At 44.7% G+C, this 20,824-nt stretch overlaps 1 protein-coding gene across 3 annotated transcripts in view; it reads right to left on the bottom strand.

Annotated features, from left to right (window-relative positions):
* KCNN2 (potassium calcium-activated channel subfamily N member 2) overlaps window positions 1–20,824 on the bottom strand; it is a 463,206-nt gene that overhangs the window by 134,580 nt on the left and 307,802 nt on the right. For 2 of the 3 annotated variants that reach the window (XM_027076880.2, XM_053219819.1), the window contains 2 exons: window positions 19,250–20,535; window positions 18,508–18,603 (listed from right to left, as the gene is read on the bottom strand). In XM_027076880.2, coding sequence (XP_026932681.1) covers window positions 18,508–18,603; window positions 19,250–20,535 — 1,382 coding nt within the window. Of the gene's footprint in view, window positions 1–18,507; window positions 18,604–19,095; window positions 19,202–19,249; window positions 20,536–20,824 lie in introns of those variants that run through there. The other variant, XM_053219821.1, reaches the window with a different exon arrangement.

Below are 20,824 nucleotides of genomic sequence, written 5' to 3'. Positions count from 1 at the left end.
TGCACACATGGTCAATTATCCTTGAGGGGACTCAGAAGCAGAAGTAGCTATGGCTGTCCCCACTTCGAAGATGAAGACACAGGGACTGGTTAGGTGACTATTCCAGTTTACTGTCATGGAGAACACAGTAAGGTGTATGAACAGTTACAAAGAAAACTTGGGCCCAAAATGGTATCACTTAGGGGCACCTGGGTGGCTCAGTCGGTTAAGCGACCGACTTCGGCTCAGGTCAGGATCTCATGGTTCATGAGTTCGAGCCCCATATTGGGATCTGTGCTGACACCTCAGAGCCTGGAGCCTGCTTCGGATTCTGTGTCTCCCTCTCTCTTTGCCCCTCCCCCGCTTGCGCTCGGTCTCTCTCTCCCTCAAAAATAAACATTAAAAACATTTTTTTTTAAATGGTATCACCTGTGTTAAGGCCCATGTCAGCAAACCAAGACTTCCTACCTAACCTAACTGCAGTTTCAACACCACCCCCACCATGCTTCAGCCAGCCAAACTGGAATTTCCTGGTTAACATTAAGAGATAATCCCTTGATAGACCCCTTCCAATCCCCTTAGGAGGGAGACCTTGCCTAAAGCAATGCATTCCTGGCTAATTAGTTCCTTCCTTCTTCCTTCCTTCTTTCCTTCCTTCTTTCCTTCGTCCTTCCTTCCTCCTTCCTTCCACCTTCTCTCTACCTTTAAAAAACCTTCCATTTGGGGGGCACCTGGGTGGCTCACTTAGGTCATGAGTTCCTCAGATCCAGCCCTCCACCAGGCTCTGTGCTGACAGCACCTGCTTGGGATTTTCTCTCCCTCTTTCTCTGCCCCTCTCCCATTCTCTCTGTCTCTCTCTCAAAAATAAACATTTAAAAAATAATAATAATAAGGATGAAAACCAAGGTAGAAATTCCCAAAAGGGGCATTATGTGTTCCTCTGAGATGATTCTAGGCTTATATTGTCAGTCTACAGTTTTAATGTATTGTATATTAGAGCACATAAGCAATATTATACTACAATCTGTAATTTCATGGATATTATTACTTAAGATGAAGGTAAAAGAAAGGAACTGATTTAAACTTTTTTAATGTTTGTTTATTTTTGAAAGAGACAGAGAGAGAGAATGAGCAGGGGCAGGGCAGAAAGAAAGTGGAACAGAAGATCTGAAGCAGGCTCTACAATGACAGCATAGAGCCCAAGGTGGGGCTCAAACTCATGCACTGTGAGATCATGACCTGAGCCAAAGTCGGACACTCCACGGACTGAGCCACCCAGGTGCCCCAAGAAGGGAATTGATTTAAAGAAAAAAACTGAATATAGTAGATGAATAAAATACTATAAACATTAAAACAGGAATAATGTAACATGATATAATGTATGATCTAACTTAATACTATTTATTATTTTAATATATTTTACAGAAATCATATTTATATAAATTTTCAAATATATTGTATATTATAATGCATAATTTATAATTATTGTATTATATTTTACTTAGAAGGTTAATAATATACATTGTACTATATACATTGTATATTGTACTATATTGTGCTATTATATATACAATATATTATATCATTGCAGAGTAATATATAAATATATATTTTATAAGCAAATACATGTTACATACATATATGTAATTATATATTATATGTTAACACAATGCATGTTATAGTACCACAACATAATATAAAACATAGTATATAATATAAATAATAAAATATAAAATAGTAATTAAATGTAGATATAGTACAGATTGTAGGAGAACTGGGGAAAAGTTGAATTTCAGGAAACACAGAACTAAGGCATTTAAGAAAGTTATCAGACAGCAGAGGTGGTAATACAAAAGGCACTAAGCAGGAAACATCTTTAGGATCCTGGGATTCCAATGGATAGCGAGGAGGTGTGGGGGCTGTGGGGAGTAAAGAGCCAGGCCCGTCCCTGGAGCCCTGGGAGGCCAGGGGAGTCCTTTGCTGGGAAAGCACAGGGAGGGAGACAAGGAGGAGGAGGCCTGCGGGAATGGGAAAGGCCTGTAGGATTCCCAGGGGAGGGGTCCAGCATGCAGCTGAGGGGGGAGATTATCTACAGGAAATAGAACTTTAAGCATGGGGGAAGGGAAATAAGCAAATCAATCGATTCCACACTCCAGGCCTCAAGAAAATTCCCAGAAAGACAGACCTAAAGAGAAAAACCAACACTCTGTACTGCATCCCAACTTGCTGGGTGATTTTTTATGGTAAAATAGGGAGTTGGAGAACAGTCAGCCACAAAACACTTGCTTCAAAAGAGCAAACCAATGAGCTTCCCTTCCTTGCTGGAGGCCAGCCACACCCGAGGAGTCAGGAGCCTGAAACCACCCCCAGCCCAGCTGTCCGGAGACTCTGTTATGGGGCACCAGGGTGCAGACGGGAGCATCCCCTCCTTACTGGCCTTGTCCAGGAAAGACCCTGAGGGCCCTGCTCAGACTCCCAGCAGACGTCATTCGTTCCTACTGCAGACACTGTCCTCACATGGAGGACGGAATTCTAATTCCAACACACCATTTCACCTCGATCCCACTAGTGCACAATCCTACAGGGAGCCTGATGTCTTGAGTCACAGCAGAAGACCTTCCCCGGTGGCGAGCAGGTCTACCTGAATAATAAGCCTAAAATCAGCAAACTTTGCTAAAAGCTTTGCTAAAAGCTAAAAAAGCTTGTGATGTAAAGGCAGAAGAAACGCTTCGGCGCATACAGCCTCCTGCTTTGTGGACCATCCCGTTCTCCAACTCAAGGGTTGGCAAACTTTCTGTAAAAGACCAGAGTAACCATTTTTTGACTTTGCAGGTCATATGGTCTCTGGTGCAACTACTCAACTCCGCTGGTTTCCCAAAAAACGCCGTATCCAATTTGTAAACAAATGGGCATGGCTGTGTTCCAATAAAACTTTGTTGATAAAAGCAGCCAGGCTGGAATTGCCCAGCAGGCCATCTTTGGCCCATGGGCTATTGTTTGTCAAGCCCTTGTCCTAATGAATCAAGTATTTGCCTTCTCTGCCCACATTCTCCCTTACCAGAACTAGGTTCGGCTGCCTTGAAATATATTATTGCCTTTCTCCATCTCCACTGTGAGATCCACCTAGACTCTAGGTCCTGTTCCCCTGCTATGGCTTTGTATTTTCCTTCTTTCTTTCATTCTTTTATTTGAGAAAGATTGCAAAAGCAGGGGAGAGGGGCAGAGGGGCGGGGGGGGGGAGGGAGGGAGAGAGAGAGAGGGAGAGAGGGAGAGAGGGAGGGAGAGAGAGAGAGAGAGAGAGAGAGAGAGAGAGAGAGAGAATCCCAAGTAGGCTCCATGCTGGAGCCTGAAACAGGGCTCAATCCCACAACTCTGGGTTCATGCCCTGAGCTGAAATCTAGAGTCAGACGCTCGACTGACTGAGCCATCGCTCAGGAACGTTCACCAAATGGCCATTTACAATGTGTTGGTGTCACGCTTAGGTTCTTCATAAACACTGTCTTACTAAATTCTCAAAACAACCTAATGAGAGGGATGTAATTATATGTCCATTTTAGAGACACAGAAACTAAGGCTGAGAGGTGTCCCTTTTTCTTTTCATGGCCATGCAGGGTGAGGCCAAGTTCTGATTCCAATCTGTTTGGATGCAGAGGCAGGTTCTTAAAGGCTCAGTGGGCTGCTTCCCAGCAGCACCTGTGGCTGTTTAGACAGGCGTCCGCCCACAGCTCTTCCTCTGCTATCCTCTGGGGGGCGCATCTTTGCGTCATCAACCGCACCCCGCTGGACAGCGATAGGCCCCACCAAATAGCATCTTCCCCTTCAGGCAACAGCTCTTCTACTTTTCACAACGTTTTCACAGGCAACGCAAATACAACTGCCAGAGAAGGTCCTATCCCACTATGACCAGAAAATGTTCATGTTTGTAAGCCTATATATTAAGGATGTCTCTATGTCATGCCTCCCACAGCAGTCAAGCCCCCAAGGGTATCAGAGATCAGCCTGTATCCGCAACTCTGTCCCTTAGGATCAGAGTTGGTTAGGGAATCCTGCCGTGCCTGGAAATCTCAAAACGCAGCGTGTGTTCCCCCAGAATATTCCCACACGGTAACAAGGCTAGGGGAGCTGAGAGGAATGGATAATGTAAACACATCCAGCTGGGGCCTCGGAGACTGCTGGGGAGGGAAGGCTGCTTCTCAGCAGAAAAGATCCAACAGGAAAAACTGAAACAAAGTCAATGAGATGATTTTAACACCCTGCTCTTCTTCTTGGGAAGGAGGAAGAGACTGTAGCCCTTCTGTGGAATGCCCTCCAGTGTGGTTAAGAAGAATAAAAACGGGTAAAAAGAGCATGAACTGCTCTGACCCCACTGACAATGTACACGTCATCACTACACCAAGAAAGGAGAAAGGATCTGAGAGCAAACGAACCAAAGTTCACATGCAGCCTGGGAATGCAGCGAGAGCAAGCATCACAGGGGTGCCTGAGCTCAGCACCTCCACCCCACCAGCCTCCCCGATGACTCTCTTCCTTTGCAATTGTGGAATGTGTTCCCATGTGGCAATGCGTCCTAATTCAGGTCTTGAAAATGAGCCTTCAACCCACCCTCCATCACAGGGAGCATCTCCCTGTGGCCATGTGTGCTCCTGTCCGATGGTGCCGAGAAGACCTTTTTGCAGCAGGATACATGTTTGCCACTGACAGTGCTGTGCGGTCCCCACCTGGGATGTTCTGACACAGGCTTGAGGGACTAAGTCCTACACGCACATCTGCTTTCCCCCTGTGGCCAGGTACATAATGCTGCCATGAAAAAGACTTGGATACATCAGTTTAAAATAGCTGCCAGGGAAGCAATCTGTGTGTACAAGGTACCAGACTAAGCAAGCCCATGAACATGACAGCGAGCGGGCTGGATCCTCACCCCCCAACGCAAGGGACACCCAGGGGACACATCCGAGATGTGAAGCAGAACACGGCCAGAGCGCAACAACTGAAAAAATAGGTGTGGTTGTCACAGGAGATGAAAGAGATTGTGTAAAATAGATATGCTGAAGGAAACAAAAAATACAGAAGGTAGAATCTTTCTGAAGTGATAGAAGAAATCTACTAGAGCCAATCAGTGAGTTCCAAATCAAGAAAAATTTTTTAAGTTTTATTTATTTATTTTGAGAGAGACAGAGATAGCACAAGCTAGGGAGGGACAGAGGGAGAGGGAGAGGGAGAGAGAGAATCCCAAGCAGGCTCTGCATTGCCAGCCCAAAGCCAGATGTGGGGCTTGAACCCACGAACCCTGAGATGATGAAGTGGGCTGAAACCAACAGTTGGATGCTCAACTGACTGAGCCACCTACATGCCCCAAGAAAATTTTTTAAAAATAGTTTTCATCCCTAAATGCAAATGCTATGGCTTCCCCCCAACCCCCCAAAAAAGCATATTAGAGATTTCGCTTTGTATCACTACTGCTTAATTTTTGGAAGTCTGGCCAAGGGCACTTTCATGAAGTAGCCTTTTTGATATTGGTAAATGTGAACAAATAGTGAGGTTCTGGACTGAAATTCTAATGAGAAAGCAGTAGAGATTCTATTCAAAGTATTTTTCAACAGCATCAAAGTTTGCAACATCAGCCACAGGTTTAAGCAGTGAGCTAAAGCTTTCAACTAACAGCGTACTTAATTACATAAATACATCTTAAGCCATTCTCACTTCAAGACAGACAGCAATCCATGCTCTTTGATGTAACAACTTTTTTCCCGAGTATGGGAAGATTTACCAATATGAAAATTGACCAATGGCGAGTTTCTAAAAGCCAAAACTTACAGCCTTAAAATTTCATAGCTAAATCCACACAAAGTTTTCAGTCAAAAGCTTTGCTTGGGTATATGCCTAGAAGTACAAGATGTGCCTTTGAAAAGCATGAGGTGACTATTATAAACCCCATGGCCATCACTTCTATGTCACATTATATGCATGCAGCCTCAATAAACATTCAGCCTAATTATTATTTTTCAATATTTTAAATAACACATAATCTTAAGAATAAATCCAATACTAAGACACAATTTCCTTTAGCCACCTAGCAAAAAGTTCAGCACTGTAAGAATTAGTACCCATGTGTTTTTTTAAACACTCATGACAGTAGACTCTATTCTCAGAAAATCATGATCCAAGGTCAAAACCATGGTAAGTGTCTTTCACTTCCTCCCCAAAATTCAGTATGTTTGTGTTAAAACTAATATACAACTATTACATAGAATTTCCTTGGAAGCTTCCAGAAAGAAAGAAGACTACCTCAGTGACAATACAATAAAAGCTACATAACCAAATCTCAGTAGTCAGATGACTTGGAAACAACTCCTTCTTAACACCTACTGAGTAAAACTACTATGGATAGGGTACCTGGGAGGCTCAGTCGGCTGAGCATCCGACTCTTGGTTTCAGCTAGGGTCATGATCCCACAGTTCCATCAGTTCTAGACCCACATCTAACTCTGCACTGGCAGCACAGAACCTGCTTGGGATTCTCTCTCTCCCTCTCTGTCTGTCCCTTCCCTGCTCACGCTGTCTCTGTCTCTCTCAAAACAAATAAAGAAACATAAAAAAATTAAAAATAAAAACCACTATGGCTAAATGCATTATTGGGCCAATATGCTCCAAATACTCAAGAAAGCAAAGGACAAATTAGTCCTGTAGATACCGACTGTTGAAACCTGTCTACAATAGTTCGGTTCAATGTTTATGATGTCTGAATCCTAACATGTTTTACAGATTCAAAAAGCAAAGTCCAAAAACTCACCCATCAACAACACATCATTCAAAAAGAGAGACTGGCATCAAACAGACTCAACTAATGATTATTTGACATGAAACAGAAGAGAAGACACAGCTCCCTGAGAAAAAGTCAATCCAATCAGTGTACCAAGAATACTTTGAGAGATGTTACTTGTCATATTTACGCACAAAAATTCTCCATTCCTTCAGACCAGTGTTCTCCAAGCACTGTGACGTACTAAACAAAACTCTTGCCAGAGACAAATCCAGGGCAGGAAAGAAAAAGTGCTTTTGATTTACATATCTTGTAGCCCTACGATGAATGCCCACAGAAATGCTGTCAATTATGTCTTTTACACGTATGTCTTTGGCTGTTTACTACCCCTATCCTTTCAGTAGGGATTTAACACCAGAATTTTCCATTATCCAAATTATTCCCTTTGCTTACTTTTCAAAGCACCTCATTTAACTCTTTTAAGTCACCAGGGTCCTCATTAGTGATGAGGAGATGCCATTGGCTATGACCTGGATACACTTAGCTCACAAAGAGCCTTACTTCCAGCATGAAGCCACATGTATGCAGGTTTTGGGGGCAGGGAGGGGTGGGGATGGCTATTTTGGTAAAAACTGTTGGCTATAACATTACAGTACTTTCACACTCGTTTACAGACCTGAAACCTAACAGCGAAAATGAGCACTTACCTTCTCAGGTAGCCAACGTGCCCAAAGGGAGAATGTGAAGTATCTCGGTTCAAAAAAAAAAAAAAAAAAAAAAAAAAAATACTGGCTGTCCTCAGTAGATATCAAAGCTTTTATTAAAAAAAAAAAAAAAAAGAACAGACACACACACTCTCTAGATTGTTAAACTAATGAACACTGTCCAAATGCCCACCTTTTTTTTTCTGCTCCCATTTATAAGACTTGCGAAAGAAAGAAAAAGAGAGAGAGAGAGAGAAAGAAACAAAGAAAAATTCATCACTGTTTCCCAAAGCCCAGAGAAGCTGGGCTTCCAATTCCTTCATAGATATACACACACACACACACACACACACACACACGCACACATACATACATATATGTGTGTGTGTGTGTGTGTGTGTGTGTGTATATATATATATGTATATATATATATTTTATATTAACTAAGTGCCATAATGTATATATAAACTCACGTAATCTTCATAACCACCCGATGAGAGACATACTCTGTATTTCTCTTTTTACAGACAGGGAAACTCAAGTACAGAGAGAGTAAGTAACTTGTCCAAGGTCACACAGCTAATTAGTGGCAGAGCTGGGTATGAGCCCAGACAGAATGGCTCCAGAGGCAATACACAAAGCCACGAGGCATGCTGCAGGAAAACAGTAAACAACCCAAAGGAGAGTCTGATTGCTCCGCTCAGCAGGAAAGTTTGCAGAGAAAAATTTCAGAAATTAGGATTTCTATAGCTTCCTACAATAAAAAAGACTGGGAACATTTGGGGACAAAGTTATCTTCCAATGCCAGCTCGCACACTATTTCTATATCAACTTTAATTGTTACACAGGGATACCCTTTTACAAACCTGGTTAGCTGATATTTAGAAGCCAAGACCATGGGCAAATAGGAAGACACAGCCAACTACAGAGAAGCAAATTTCCAGACTCACGAAGTAGCACAGTACTGAAGATACTAACCGCTAAATGTGACGGAGACACTCCAGAAAACAACTTCATTGGTTACTTAACACAGTGGTTTGTAAGCGCTTCAAAAATGAAAGGAACGATATAAATTTGGGGGAGGACAATCTGAAAAACTGTCAATTGTCTTAAATGATATCCTTGACCTCAGGAACTTCTCTCTTGGCAATTTTTCCCCAAGAAATCATCAGGGATGCTCACCATTATAAAAATGATTTCAGGGGTGCCCAGCTGGCGTAGTCGACTCTTGATCTCAGGGTTGTGAGTTCGAGCTCCACGTTGGGTTTAGAGAGGCCTTAAAAATAAAACCTTTAAAAAAATGATCTTATATAGGTTCTTTCTATTTTTTCAGTATCCAAAATAAGGAAAAGGATTAAACTGATTACAGCCATATGATGGGGGAAAAATTGGATCTATTAAGAATGTTTAATGGCATGGGGAAATCAATAGAAAGTTACATGAAAAGAAATCCAAGTTTCTTTATACAGATACAAAGCAAATACCATATCCATCCACTTTGCATAAATACATTATAACACAAATAATCATTATCTCTAGGTGGTGAGACTACACAAATATTGTTTCTTATGGCTTCTGTTTTGCCAATTTTCTAATACGAAGAGTTATTAATTTTATAATCTGGAAAGGAAAAAGAAACTTTTAAGAGGAAAGGCATTTGGTCATGAAGCCTACATTATTACAAAGTTTAAAATAGTAAGTGCGTCAACTTAACTGTCACTAGACTTGGAGATCATGAGACTGCAGTTCCCAAGGAATACGTGGATTCAGTGAGGGATCTGCTAGCCCTGGTGACATTCTTGTAGAGAAATGTGGGCTGGCTGATAGTCAGGGTTCACAGAGTTGCTATTACTTTTAAGGCTGTACCAAATATCACGAATGAGCAGATGTCTAACAACACAAAAGGTCCTATGTCCGAGCTCTGGCTGTGGCTGATGAACTCATGCCTTGAGCCCAGGTTCCCAGGGTACATTTTTCAAACTCCTGGCTAGCGAGAAGCCCCGAGGAAGAGTTAAATGTGTCAATGGCAGGTGTGCAAATCGGGGGCGTGTGTGGGGGGAGAACCACTAATATTGACCATGTTTCTGGAACAGAATTGAGCACACATTTGGGTCTCACCAACAGAGCAACTCTATAGCCAGCATTTTCTGAACCTAAATAAGTAAACACTGGAATTATGATTCACATGATTCTGACAGGCTGAAACACAGGTCTGAAACCAAGATGCTACAGAAGAGTGTCAATAAATATAGAGCCATACATTCAGTTCAAGAACAATTTTACAAGTGTTACTTGGCAAGGTTTGTGTGAGCAATGACCATTTTAGACCAACAACAGTCGGTACCATGTGGCATCTTTGACAAAGGATGTTAACAATCCCATCTGAAAGTGCTGAGTACATTTCTAACTTTCTTATTTGGAAAGGGAATTCAGCAACAGAGGGCAAGTACAGAAGAATATGATCAGGGACATTGTAAGTCTGATCAGGAACATTCAAAGAAACTGGGACTATTTAATGAGGAGGGCATTTAAGGGGAACTAACCGAAGTTTGCTCTGTGATTCTACGAAGGTGGGGGGGGCATCCATTTATTCTGCTAAACTGGAAACTGCAGTCTGTCGTCTTTTGTCTCTACCACTCCGCTAAAACTGAGCGTCAAGGTCAGCAATGACCTTCAAATTTGCCACATCCAAAAGGTACTTCTCTACCCCACTGTAACAGACTCCACAGCATTCGATACATAGCACCGCGCCCCTCCTTACAAGACTGCCATCTGCTCGTCTGGGACACTTCACCTCACCTCTTTTTTTCTGTTCCTCCTTCACACAACCTATAGATGTCAGATGCTGATCAATTCTTGACTTCCTCATCTTTATTCTCGCTCAATGACTTCACCAATCCCCGTGGCTTTAAAAAGTCTCTACACTGGGGTGTCAAGGGGGCTCAGTCAGTTGAGCATCTGACTCTGGATTTTGGCTCAGGTCATTACCTCAGGTTTTGGGATCGAGCCCCGTGTTGGACTCCACGTTCTCAGCGTAGAATTCTCTCTCTCCCTGTCTCTCTGTCCCTTTCCCCAGCTCACGCTCTTTCTCTCCCTCTTTCTCTAAAAAAAAAGTCTCTACGCTGACCACACCCATTTAAAGTTCCACTACAGACTTTTCCTCAGAACCCTGTATAATCAGAAGCATTTCAAATGTTCTCTGCTAATACAACTCCTGCCTCCGCATCTTTACCCTTCAATGTGTGTCTTCCCCAGGGCACCTGGGTGGCTCAGTCGGTTAAGCGTCCGACTTTGGCCCAGGTCACGATCTCGTGGTTCGTGAGTTCGAGCTCTGCATAGGGCTCTGTGCTGATGGCTCAGAGCCTGGAGCCTGCTTCGGATTCTGTGCCTCCCTCTCTCTACCCCTCCCCTGCTCGACTCTATCTCTCTCTCAAAAATAAATAAGCATTAAAAAAAACAAATTTTTTTTTAATGTGTGTCTTCCCCTCCTAGAACCATAGGCTCAGTTGCTCCGACCAGAAACCTTGGATCTGTCCCTGCGACATCCCTTGCCCTAACCTGTCACATCCAGCACGGTGCTAGGAAGTCCACTCCACCTTCAACATGGGTCTCAAGTCAGACTACTCCTCAACATCTCTCACTATGACATGGCTTCCCAAGAACCTCCTGATCATCTCCAGACCAGTCTGCTCAGAACATCAGCAAAAGGTCTGTTTAAACATGTTGGGTCATGACTCTCCCGTGCTTTAAATGTTCTGTTTTTTGTTGTTTTTTTTTTTCCTTAAAGCTTAGTCTGCCACCTCCTCTTCAAATATTTTTAAGTTTATTTATTTATTTATGTGCATGAGCAGGGAAGGGACAGAGAGAGAGAGGGAGAGAATCTCAAGCGGGCTCTGCACTGTCAGTGCAGAGCCCCACATGGGGTTCAAACTCACAAACCGTGAGATCATGAACTGAGCTGAGGTCTAGGGTCAGATGCGTAACCGACTGAGCCACCCAGGTGCCCCAACTCTTTAATGACTTCGAGGCAATGCACTTTGCAAAAAAAAAAGGAAAGAAAAAAGAATCTCCAAATCATTATCAAGGCCTCAAGACCTTTCAATATCACAATCCTACATCCCTGTCACTCCACACCCAGTACCATTCTCCACCCTCTTGGGCCACACTGGTTTGCTCTCATTTTTTAAGTGCAGGAAACTCCTTCTGGTCACGAGGCCTTAGCACAAACTGTTCCCACACACTCTGCCAACTGCTGATGACTTCTTTTCTTTCATGCCTCAGTTTCAAAGTCAAATCCTTAGACAATGCTCCCCTGATTACCCTGTCTGCTGTGTACCACCCCCCACACCTCCTATTATGTTCTACCTCGGCCCTTTCTATCCCCTTCCTGGCACTGATCATGACTTCCAAGGATTTTGTTTCTTAATATTTCCCTCTTTCCCGAACCCTGTGTCCTTGGAATGTCCTTATTCTCCATCCTATGTGCAAGGCTCAAAAAATTTTACAATGTGAAGCAAGAAAGGAATAAAACCAGACTTGACCTTGATGTAAAGAAAATCTTCCTAAAACTAACAGCCATCTGGAACAGCCAGCCTTGTGGGCACAAACTGCGGTTCACAGGAAAAGGGTTCAAGCAGAAAGGTGGGTGACCACTTTCATCTATGATGACAGAAAGGGATTTCCCATGCAGGGTGGGATACTGGGCCAGATAATCCCTTCCATGCAGATTCTGGTTTTACAAACAGAATTTGTAAGGAGTTTCAGGTTAAAAATACACTCCCAAAGTAGCAGACAGACTATTATTTTTTCTGGAGCAGAAATTTTTCCTAAAGTGGCCCCGCAAAACCACTTGATATCCTGCCCAGCAGTGACTTCCTGAAGTGAAATCAGTGCGGGCTCCCTCTGCGTAGCCTGCCAGATGTGGTTGGGGACGAGAACAACCCACGGTGCCCTTCTTTCCAAGCTCTACAAACACGTGGCCCAGAAACAAGCTGCCAGATCAAGGAAACCCTCTTGCGGTAAACCTAAAGCTGCACTCTCCATTCATTTGTGACGCTGCTCTGTAAACACACCAGGATCGCTTTATTTAGCGTCACGCCCATTAATAATGCAGCGATCTTTACAGAGGCATGCAGAGAAAATTAGTCCTGAGTGATTTCGTTACTACAGCGTATACGCGAAGTCAAAGGGTCGGAGAGTCCCATTACAACTGATGTAGAAGCTACTGGCAATGCAGGTATCAGCCACGGAGCTGTCCGCCACAGGACAAAGCAATTCAGGCGAGTTCCCCACCTCTCTATCTTCTGGAGTCCTACCACAATCCTCATCTACCTCGTTAACAAGAGCAGAGACCTCAGGACCCACGCACAAGCCCTCCTTCTTCTACTTTTTCAGCTTCCTTCATCTCTAAATGTTTTAAGTAAAAACATTAAAACGTGTGACAAATAGTCAGTCGCCCCTGGTGGCAGCATCTTTACCCGTGATTATTTGTCAGCAGATAAGGTACCACCAGATATCACACAATGTTGCAAATAAGCTTTGGAGGCCATAAGCTTTGCCCTTAAATTTTTCTCAAAAAAAAAAAAAAAAAATCTGTTCTCAGGCAAATGAACTTTTTGAACTTCAAACAGCCAAAGATATTTAAAATTCCTTTTTGTAATCTCCAGGGTTAATGACGCCGTGGAGGAATAATGTGTGGGGAAGAAGTGAATGTGTAAACTCTTTTGGAAGGGCTGGTGGGTAATGCCTTTCCATTTAAAACACAAATGCCCTTGGGGCACCTGGGTGGCTCAGTGGACTAAGCTAAGCGACCCAACCGACTCTTGAACAGAGTTTCCACTCAGGTCATGATCTCACAGTTTCGTGAGTTGAAGCCCCGCGTTGGGATCTGCACTGACAGTGTGGAGCCTGCTTAGGATTCGCCCTCTCCTTCTGTCCCTCCCCCGTCTCATGCTGTCCCTGTTTCTCTCAAAATAAATAAACTTAAAAAAAATTTACAACACAAACTCCCTTTGATTCACCAATCGGACTCCTGGATATTTACCATATGCATATACTCTAATTAGTAGATTAAAGTCAGTATGCAAAAGAACATTCATTTGTGGTATTGCTTATAATAGCAAGAACCTAGAAAACTCAAAATGCCTATTAGTGAACCACGGTACAGCCATAAAATGGGATAATATTCCGGTGCTAAAAGAGAACGAGACAGGCCTCTATGTGTTGATGAGGAAAAACCTCCAACAGATATTAAGGAATAAAAGCAAGGGTTGTCTGTACCTCAACACATCTAAAGAGTCATTTGTAAGAATTCTGGAAGAGTATATGAGAAACTTAAAAGTGGTCACCCCTCAAGAATAGGTCTGAGAGTATATGAAATGTGACTATCCCATTTATTTTAAATTCTCCTGTACTGTTTTATTACTACATGTATTATTATTTTATGAGTAAGAATGGTAACTCTATGCCATATTTTCTGCATGGTCTGGAAGCATCTACCTTCTCTTTGTAGGAGGGGGTAAGGGAGCATTCTCCCCAGGCTCCCCAAGGCAAGGCAGAGTCTGCTTAAATGGGTGTTTGGCCACGCCTCTCCAGCCACAGACATGATCAAGGCTCCTGCCCTCACTCACTCCTTCCTCCTTTGGGTGGCCTAGATGCATAAGTAGAAAGAATGTTTAATTTCTGTTCTTCCAGTTTTAGGTCTAAGTCATCCATCACTGAAAAGTGAACTTGAAAGAGAAAGAGTTAGTTATCCCACTGCAAAAGATACCAAAAGAACTATGAGTGTTTCCTCTAATGCTACTTATGTAATTATACTGTTACTGAGACAAGAATCAAACAAAAATGTTTTCAACTTTCAAGTATGTACCTGCGGTGCTTCCAAATTCCATGAGACCCAGAAATTTGGAGGTCCACGGGGCTTTCTTTCCCAATTTAGAATCTTGTGTTTGTCTCTCTCAAAAATACTAAGCAACTATTTCATCTAAAATTGCTTCCACACAAGAAATTCAAGGATACCGAAGTTGCAAAGATGAAGTGGAATCTACATTCCAATTTTCCGATGTTGATGATCTTAAAGGGTATTTGAACTTGACTGGGTACTTATTCCATCAAAGACATGCCCCCAATCCCATGGAGAAGGAGAGGAGGCAAAAAGGAAAGTCACAAGACATCATACCTCTGTTCTTCCTATTATATGACCTGAGACTTAAGAAGAGTAACCTTTCCGAATCATATAAAAGCAGTCCCTACAGTGTTTTTCCTTTTTCAGAAGACTGTGGGGGCTCCTGGGTGGCTCAGTTGGTTAAGCATCCGACTCTTGATTTTAGCTCAGGTCATGATCTCATGGTCATGAGATCGAGCCCCACACTGGACTCTGTGCTGACAGCACAGAGCCCCATCTCAAAATAAATAAATTCACATTGGAAAAAAAAAAAGAAGACTGTGATACATAGGCATTTACTGAAGTTTGTTTATTTATTTATCATTCATTCTCGGGGTCAGGGTTTATTTTTGTTGTTGCTGCCTTGGCTTTACCAATGGATATATAGAAAGTAAAGCCAAATGTCTACTGGAAAAAAAAAGTCTAATATCTACTCAGCTGCAAAACTGCTCCCACTAAATCTGATTTTATGGAAGCATTCTGACACACACATACATACACACAGTGATTTCATTTTTGGTTGGGGAGGGGTATTCAAGTAATTAGTGGCAAGGACAAACTAAGGCTGGGTGCACTGAGCTGTCTGTGGTACTGAAAACGACACCAGCGCTGCAATGCACTGAGCTCTGTTCTTTCAAAGCCTCCTCATCACACTATTTTAATTCAGGCACTTCCGACCATGACTCACCTGAACCATCTTATTTTGCCAGAGTGTGTATAAACATTTTATAAAAGGTCACACTGACTTACTTTCCAAGGTTCTCCATGGAAATGTCAGGGCCTCCCCAAGCTTCGTTAAGCAATTCCGGTGGACAGAGAGCCAGAACTCTGGCTATCACGCTTTGCCTGAATGCAGTGAGAAATCATACCATGTACCAGAAACCCACACTAGCTAGCTCTCACCATCCAATCATCATGCTGGTATGCTAAATGGGAAAAGGAAAAACCTGTCTTTTAAGACCACATGCTACATCCAAAGACATGCTCTGATCAGCAACATAACCCCTGTGCTGAATTCTTTCACTCAGAGCAACTCAGTATGTTTGGAACTGTTAACAGTAAACTGAAAAACTCCTACTTGCTTAAAACTTATGAAAGAAATACACCTATAGCAGTGACATCAATAAGTAGAAAGAAAGAAAGAACAATTCTTCATTTTCCATACATATATGCACAAACCTGTGCACTTACTTAGTTCCACTGGGCTTCAGGGTGAACTACTTTGGTGATACCACTAACTCTATTATCTCAATAAATTAGTACGTGTTTTTCTGGCTCTTGACTTCCAGCTCAGGGTCCTCAAGTGTATTTAGTCTATTTAGTCCTTTCCCCAATTTATACATTTTAAAAAGCAACTCAGATAAGAATTTGCAGCTTCAGCATGAGGAAGAAACGCCCTCAGATAAAATGCTGAGTGTAAAAGCGACACCCAAAACAACCAAATGATATTACCCGAGCATCTATCTTTAAATTCTCTTCAGTGTGGCTGCTTTAACAGAAACTATATATCATATAAAATAAACCCAATTTTAAAAATCTAACATCCTGTGATATTTACGTCGCCTGAACAGTAGAGAAGTTCACTGTGCTTACAAGTTTTAGAGGAACAACTCATGTCCTCAATTTTGTCACCCATGCCATACATCTTCTAATCAATAGATCTGTGCATTTATGAAACGGAAATAGTCCTCAAAGCGAGCCAGTGAATGGAATTCCAAGCGTGAAAAATCTTTAAAAATATGATTCCTTGTATTTTTATTAGTTTCTAGAAGGCTCAAGAGTGCTAATATGGTATCAAAAAAAATTGTTAACAACACATAATTAACATGTGGCCACTCCTCACAAAGTCCTTTAAGTTATTTACAAAAACCTCCCGATGATTCTGAAAAAGTCAGTGTTTTCAGGCAGAAGACACTTTGCTCTTGATATCATCCAATGTCTCCCTAGAGAATGCTCATGTAGCTGTGTGCTTTTCAGAAGGAAAGCCCAATGGTGAGAAAGCCAATGCTTACTAAACACACCAGCAAGCTCTCTTTCCAGGACGAATGAAGTAAAACCACTCTAGTCCCCAAGTTTTGTTTTCAGTTACTTGATTTTTTAAAAAATACCTGAGAAGATTTTAATACATTGAACCTATCCATATTCCAAACTTTTAGATTTAGAGAGAAAACATGGACAAAGAAGCTATCTGGACTAGACGCTGGAGGTCTGGTCACACTCTGCCCTGTGTTGCTGGGCAATCTGGCAATCTACTCACCCCTTACGATTTCAGGTTCCTCATCAGTAAACTGAGTCAAAGGACCATTCAGTCCTATTTTGTTCCTCCCAGCTCCAAGTGTCTATTCTTAAAGTCAAAACAAGAAGCTATGCTCATTATGTGTCAAGTCATATTTTAGTATCGCTAAAAAATGTTCTCGAAAGAGGGGCACCTGGGTGGCTCTGTCCGTGAAGCGTCTGACTTCTCGATTTCAGCTCAGGTCGTGATCTCACTTTTCTTCAAAAAGAAAAATGTCCGAAAGAATCTCAGAAGCCCCCAATCACAAACACTGAATTAAAACGACCCTCTGCATATTATTAAAGTGTTCCAATGTGCGTTCGCCTTGTTCGGCCAGTACAGTTTTATGACTTACCTTTGAATATTCTCACTCTTGATTCACTAACTTTATCCCTTCAAAGTGGCACTGTCCCAAGTTTCTGCAAATGTTAAAGTAGGATGAAGGAATTCTCCAGGCCCCTTTAGGGCCAGGGGTGTCTTTATTTTGTTTGCATGATAGTTAAAATTGGTTTCTTCCATGTTTGGTATGTGCTTGCTAATTACTAACCTAAAGCTGATTTAACTTATAATTAACGCTCAATCATATAAATGGCAAGTTCCATATGATGTTTTAAATTTAAAGGCAACTACAAAGGAAAGTATCCTAAATGTGAGGGTTTAATAGTTCCAAAAAATACTCAACAACTGCTCCCCCCACAAAAAAAAAAAAAAAAAAAATCAGAAAATACGTATCAGTGTAAATTCCAAACTGGAAAATCCTGCTTAATTTTTGAAAACTCTAGTTATTTTACTTCACAAACCTTCCTATTCCTCTGACAGAAGGCTACAGCCAAGTAAACAACTCAAAGATGACCCACAAATTTTATACGAGGATTGTGAAATTGTTAGTAATGGCCAAATCTAACAATAGAGTTCCTGGCTGCATTTAAACAGAACATTTCCTAACAAGGCTGCTCACAAGGGCAGTGGCCTTTGCCCTTAAATGATATTAAAAAAAAAAAAAGGAAGGCAATGTAATGATTGTAGCTAAAAATCGACCCAACTACCACGTATACAGAATTTGTATGCTAACCTTAGAACAGATTTTTTTTTTTCTTTAATGTTTGGGGATATGGAAAGAGTTTGAGTCTTTCTCATGTCTTATTTACATATATTAGCTAGGAATAACATGCGCTTATTTTCTTCTAAGAGACATTTCTTCTCTAATGTCTACGTTATAAAAAATACTGTACAGAGATGGACCCTGTCTTCTGTAATGACGCACCCACTGGGAGTGGGTGTACCAATCAAGAATACACATTTATTTACCCTACCGATTAAGGCTAGCACCTAACTGGCCTTAAGGAAAGCAAATGCAGTGACTGATATAGAGAACTGTATCTACCTGAAGAATAGAGGGGGAAATCTTAAAGCTTTAAAGGATAGAACCCAGAAGCAACTGCATGTTAACATGCTGTGTTGTTTTGTTTTGAACTTCTTGAAAGAACAGGTCAGGTGCTAACGCAAGACTACAGCGTGTGTCTTCTGTAACCTCAAGCAAGGACACAAGGGCTTGGAAAAAGCTGCCTTGCTTGTCCAAGCAGGCGGCAGCGCTCTGGGTCATTCATAAATAGCAGAGCCCAAGTTACCTGTATTTCCCTGGCGTGGTACACGATGATCAGCCCGAGCAGGATGATTGTGGAGAGACTGATAAGGCATTTCAGAGCTAAGGAATACAGTGACGCCTGCAACACAGTCAGACAGAAGCACTTTTAAGAAACAAGTACTTTTGACCACCTTCCGGGAGTGGGGGTCAGTCAGTCCCCAGCAAGTGGAATCGAACTCCCAGGAGGAGGATGGGGATGAGGGGAGTACCTGTCTTGGCTCTGTGATCTGTCAGATCACTTGGTCTCAAAGGGAAGGGAGAGGAGAACAGGGCAGGCAGATGGCCAGGCAGCGCATCCGCGCCATCACAGACTCAAGCGCAGATCCCGGCTCTGGAAACCGAGAGCGAGTTATTGCTGAGTTTAAGCGCTTTGGGTTGAAAGAGGCCTCTGAAATCCCAAGCACACATAAAAGAATAGAGCAGGCTTTCCCCCACTGACTCCTGGAGCTACTTATTTAATGTGCCCAAATGAGCTGGGCACTCGCTGCCTCTAGAACTTTGGCTGCGCACAGAAAGGCTTCCTCTCCTAGAGTTGCCTGGAGGATCAGGGGTGCGTCCGAGCCGTGCTCACCGTCCCGGCGGGCACCTCCGACCGTCCAGAGGAGGCTCGGACCCGCCGGCAGAGAGTTCCCACCAGTGCTTACCCCAACCACCCAGCGTCCGGCCCGCGGCCCCGGAAAGCTGGGGCGGGGGGGAAGGGGGGGGGAGTGGATTCCAGCGCCTACCTTGTCGTAGGCGCCCCACGACAGCTCGGTCTCGATGACCATGACCACGATGCCGAACATGCCGAAGATGAGCGCGTAGTCGCTGAGCCGCTTGCGCTTCTCGAACAGGGCGCGCCGGTGGCCCAGCTTGTAGCCGATATTCTGGTTCTTCTTTTTGCTGGATTTGGTGCCACTGCTGCTGCCATGCCCGCTGCCGCCACCGCCACCGCCACCGCCGCCTCCAGCGCTGCCGCTGCCACCGGCTCCGTAGAGCGCCAGGTTATTGGAGTTGTTGTGCTCCGGCTTAGACACCACGATCTCCGGGGCTGAGGACGAAGCGGCGGCGGCGGCGGCTGCAGACGGGGAGGACGCGCAGCCACCTCCTCCGACGGGCGCGGGGGGCTGTAAGGGCTGCGCCTCCGAGTCCATTTCGTGCAGGTTCCGGCGGGACGCGCTCAAGTTGCTGAGCGGCCGCATGACGCCCCCGTTGTACCTGCAGCTGCTCATGGCTATTTCGGTGAAGGGGTTGCTCTCGCGGCGCGCCTGGGGCTGGTGGTGCTGGTGGTGCGCCGGGTGCGGGTGGTGGTGGTGGTGCGAGAGCGGGGGCCCGGAGCCCAGGCTGCCGAGGCTGCCCGTGGGGCTGGCGGCGGGCTGCAGGCTGTGGCACTGGTGGTACTGGGAGGCGGACGCCGGCTGCTGCGTGTACTGCTGCCGGAGCGCACTGGCATGGCTGGACGGCGTCAGCTCGCTCACATTGAGCTGGCTGCCCCGGCGCGACGAGCAGCAGCAGCAGCACGACGAGCCCGACAGCGGCGAGGAGGTGCGGGTCCGGAAGGCGCCGCCGGGCGAGGAGGTGCGGAGCAGCAGGGACAGGTTATCCCCCGCCCCCGCCCCCGCCGCCGGGGCACCGGAGGAGGCGCAGCTGTTGCACCGGAGGCATGGGCTGCTGCCGCCGCTGCCCGGCTGCTGGTGCGCGAGGTGCGGGTGGTGCTGAGGGTGCGGGAGGGACGCGAAGGACGGGCACGGCTTGTCCTGGCTCTGTTGCTGCTGCTGGCAATGCAGGTGTGAGGAGCGCGGCGGCGGCGGCTGCTCTGAGAAGAAGCCGCGCTGGAACTGCAATGGGGTTTCCATGTCAGGGCTGTTAAAGCTGCAGGGAGACCAGGCGGTGGTGCACCCTGCGCAATGCGTTATGGTCGGGAGCGGGGACTCCTGCTGCTGGTGCGAGGAAGGGCCCATGCCGGCTCCGGTAGAATCCAGGCGGAGAGTCCGATTGGTCGGGCGCACCAAAACAATGGGCATGACATCACCTGCGGGGACCGAGACTGAGTTTGCGGCGCGCGCGGCTTAGGGGAGCGCGTGTGTGAAAGAGAGATGGGGAGGAGGGAATCTGCAGGATGAGAACCCTGGGGTGCGCAGGCCAGGGCAGAGTGGGGGTGGGGGGGGGCACCTGCCGTTTGGGAGCGCCTGGGAACAGCACCCGGCTGGGGAGCCCCAGGCAGTGCGGCCGGGCTGCAGGGAAAAGAGAAGAAAGGGGCGTCCCTGCCTCCCTCCTTCCTTCCCTCCCTCACCGCCGCCCCCCCCACCCCCCCCCCCCCC

The sequence above is a fragment of the Acinonyx jubatus genome, chromosome A1 (genome assembly GCF_027475565.1).
Source record: "Acinonyx jubatus isolate Ajub_Pintada_27869175 chromosome A1, VMU_Ajub_asm_v1.0, whole genome shotgun sequence".
Classification (NCBI taxonomy): Eukaryota; Metazoa; Chordata; class Mammalia; order Carnivora; family Felidae; genus Acinonyx; species Acinonyx jubatus.
The sequence above is the reverse complement of the archived record's forward strand: the minus strand, read 5'-3'. Positions and strand labels throughout refer to the sequence as shown.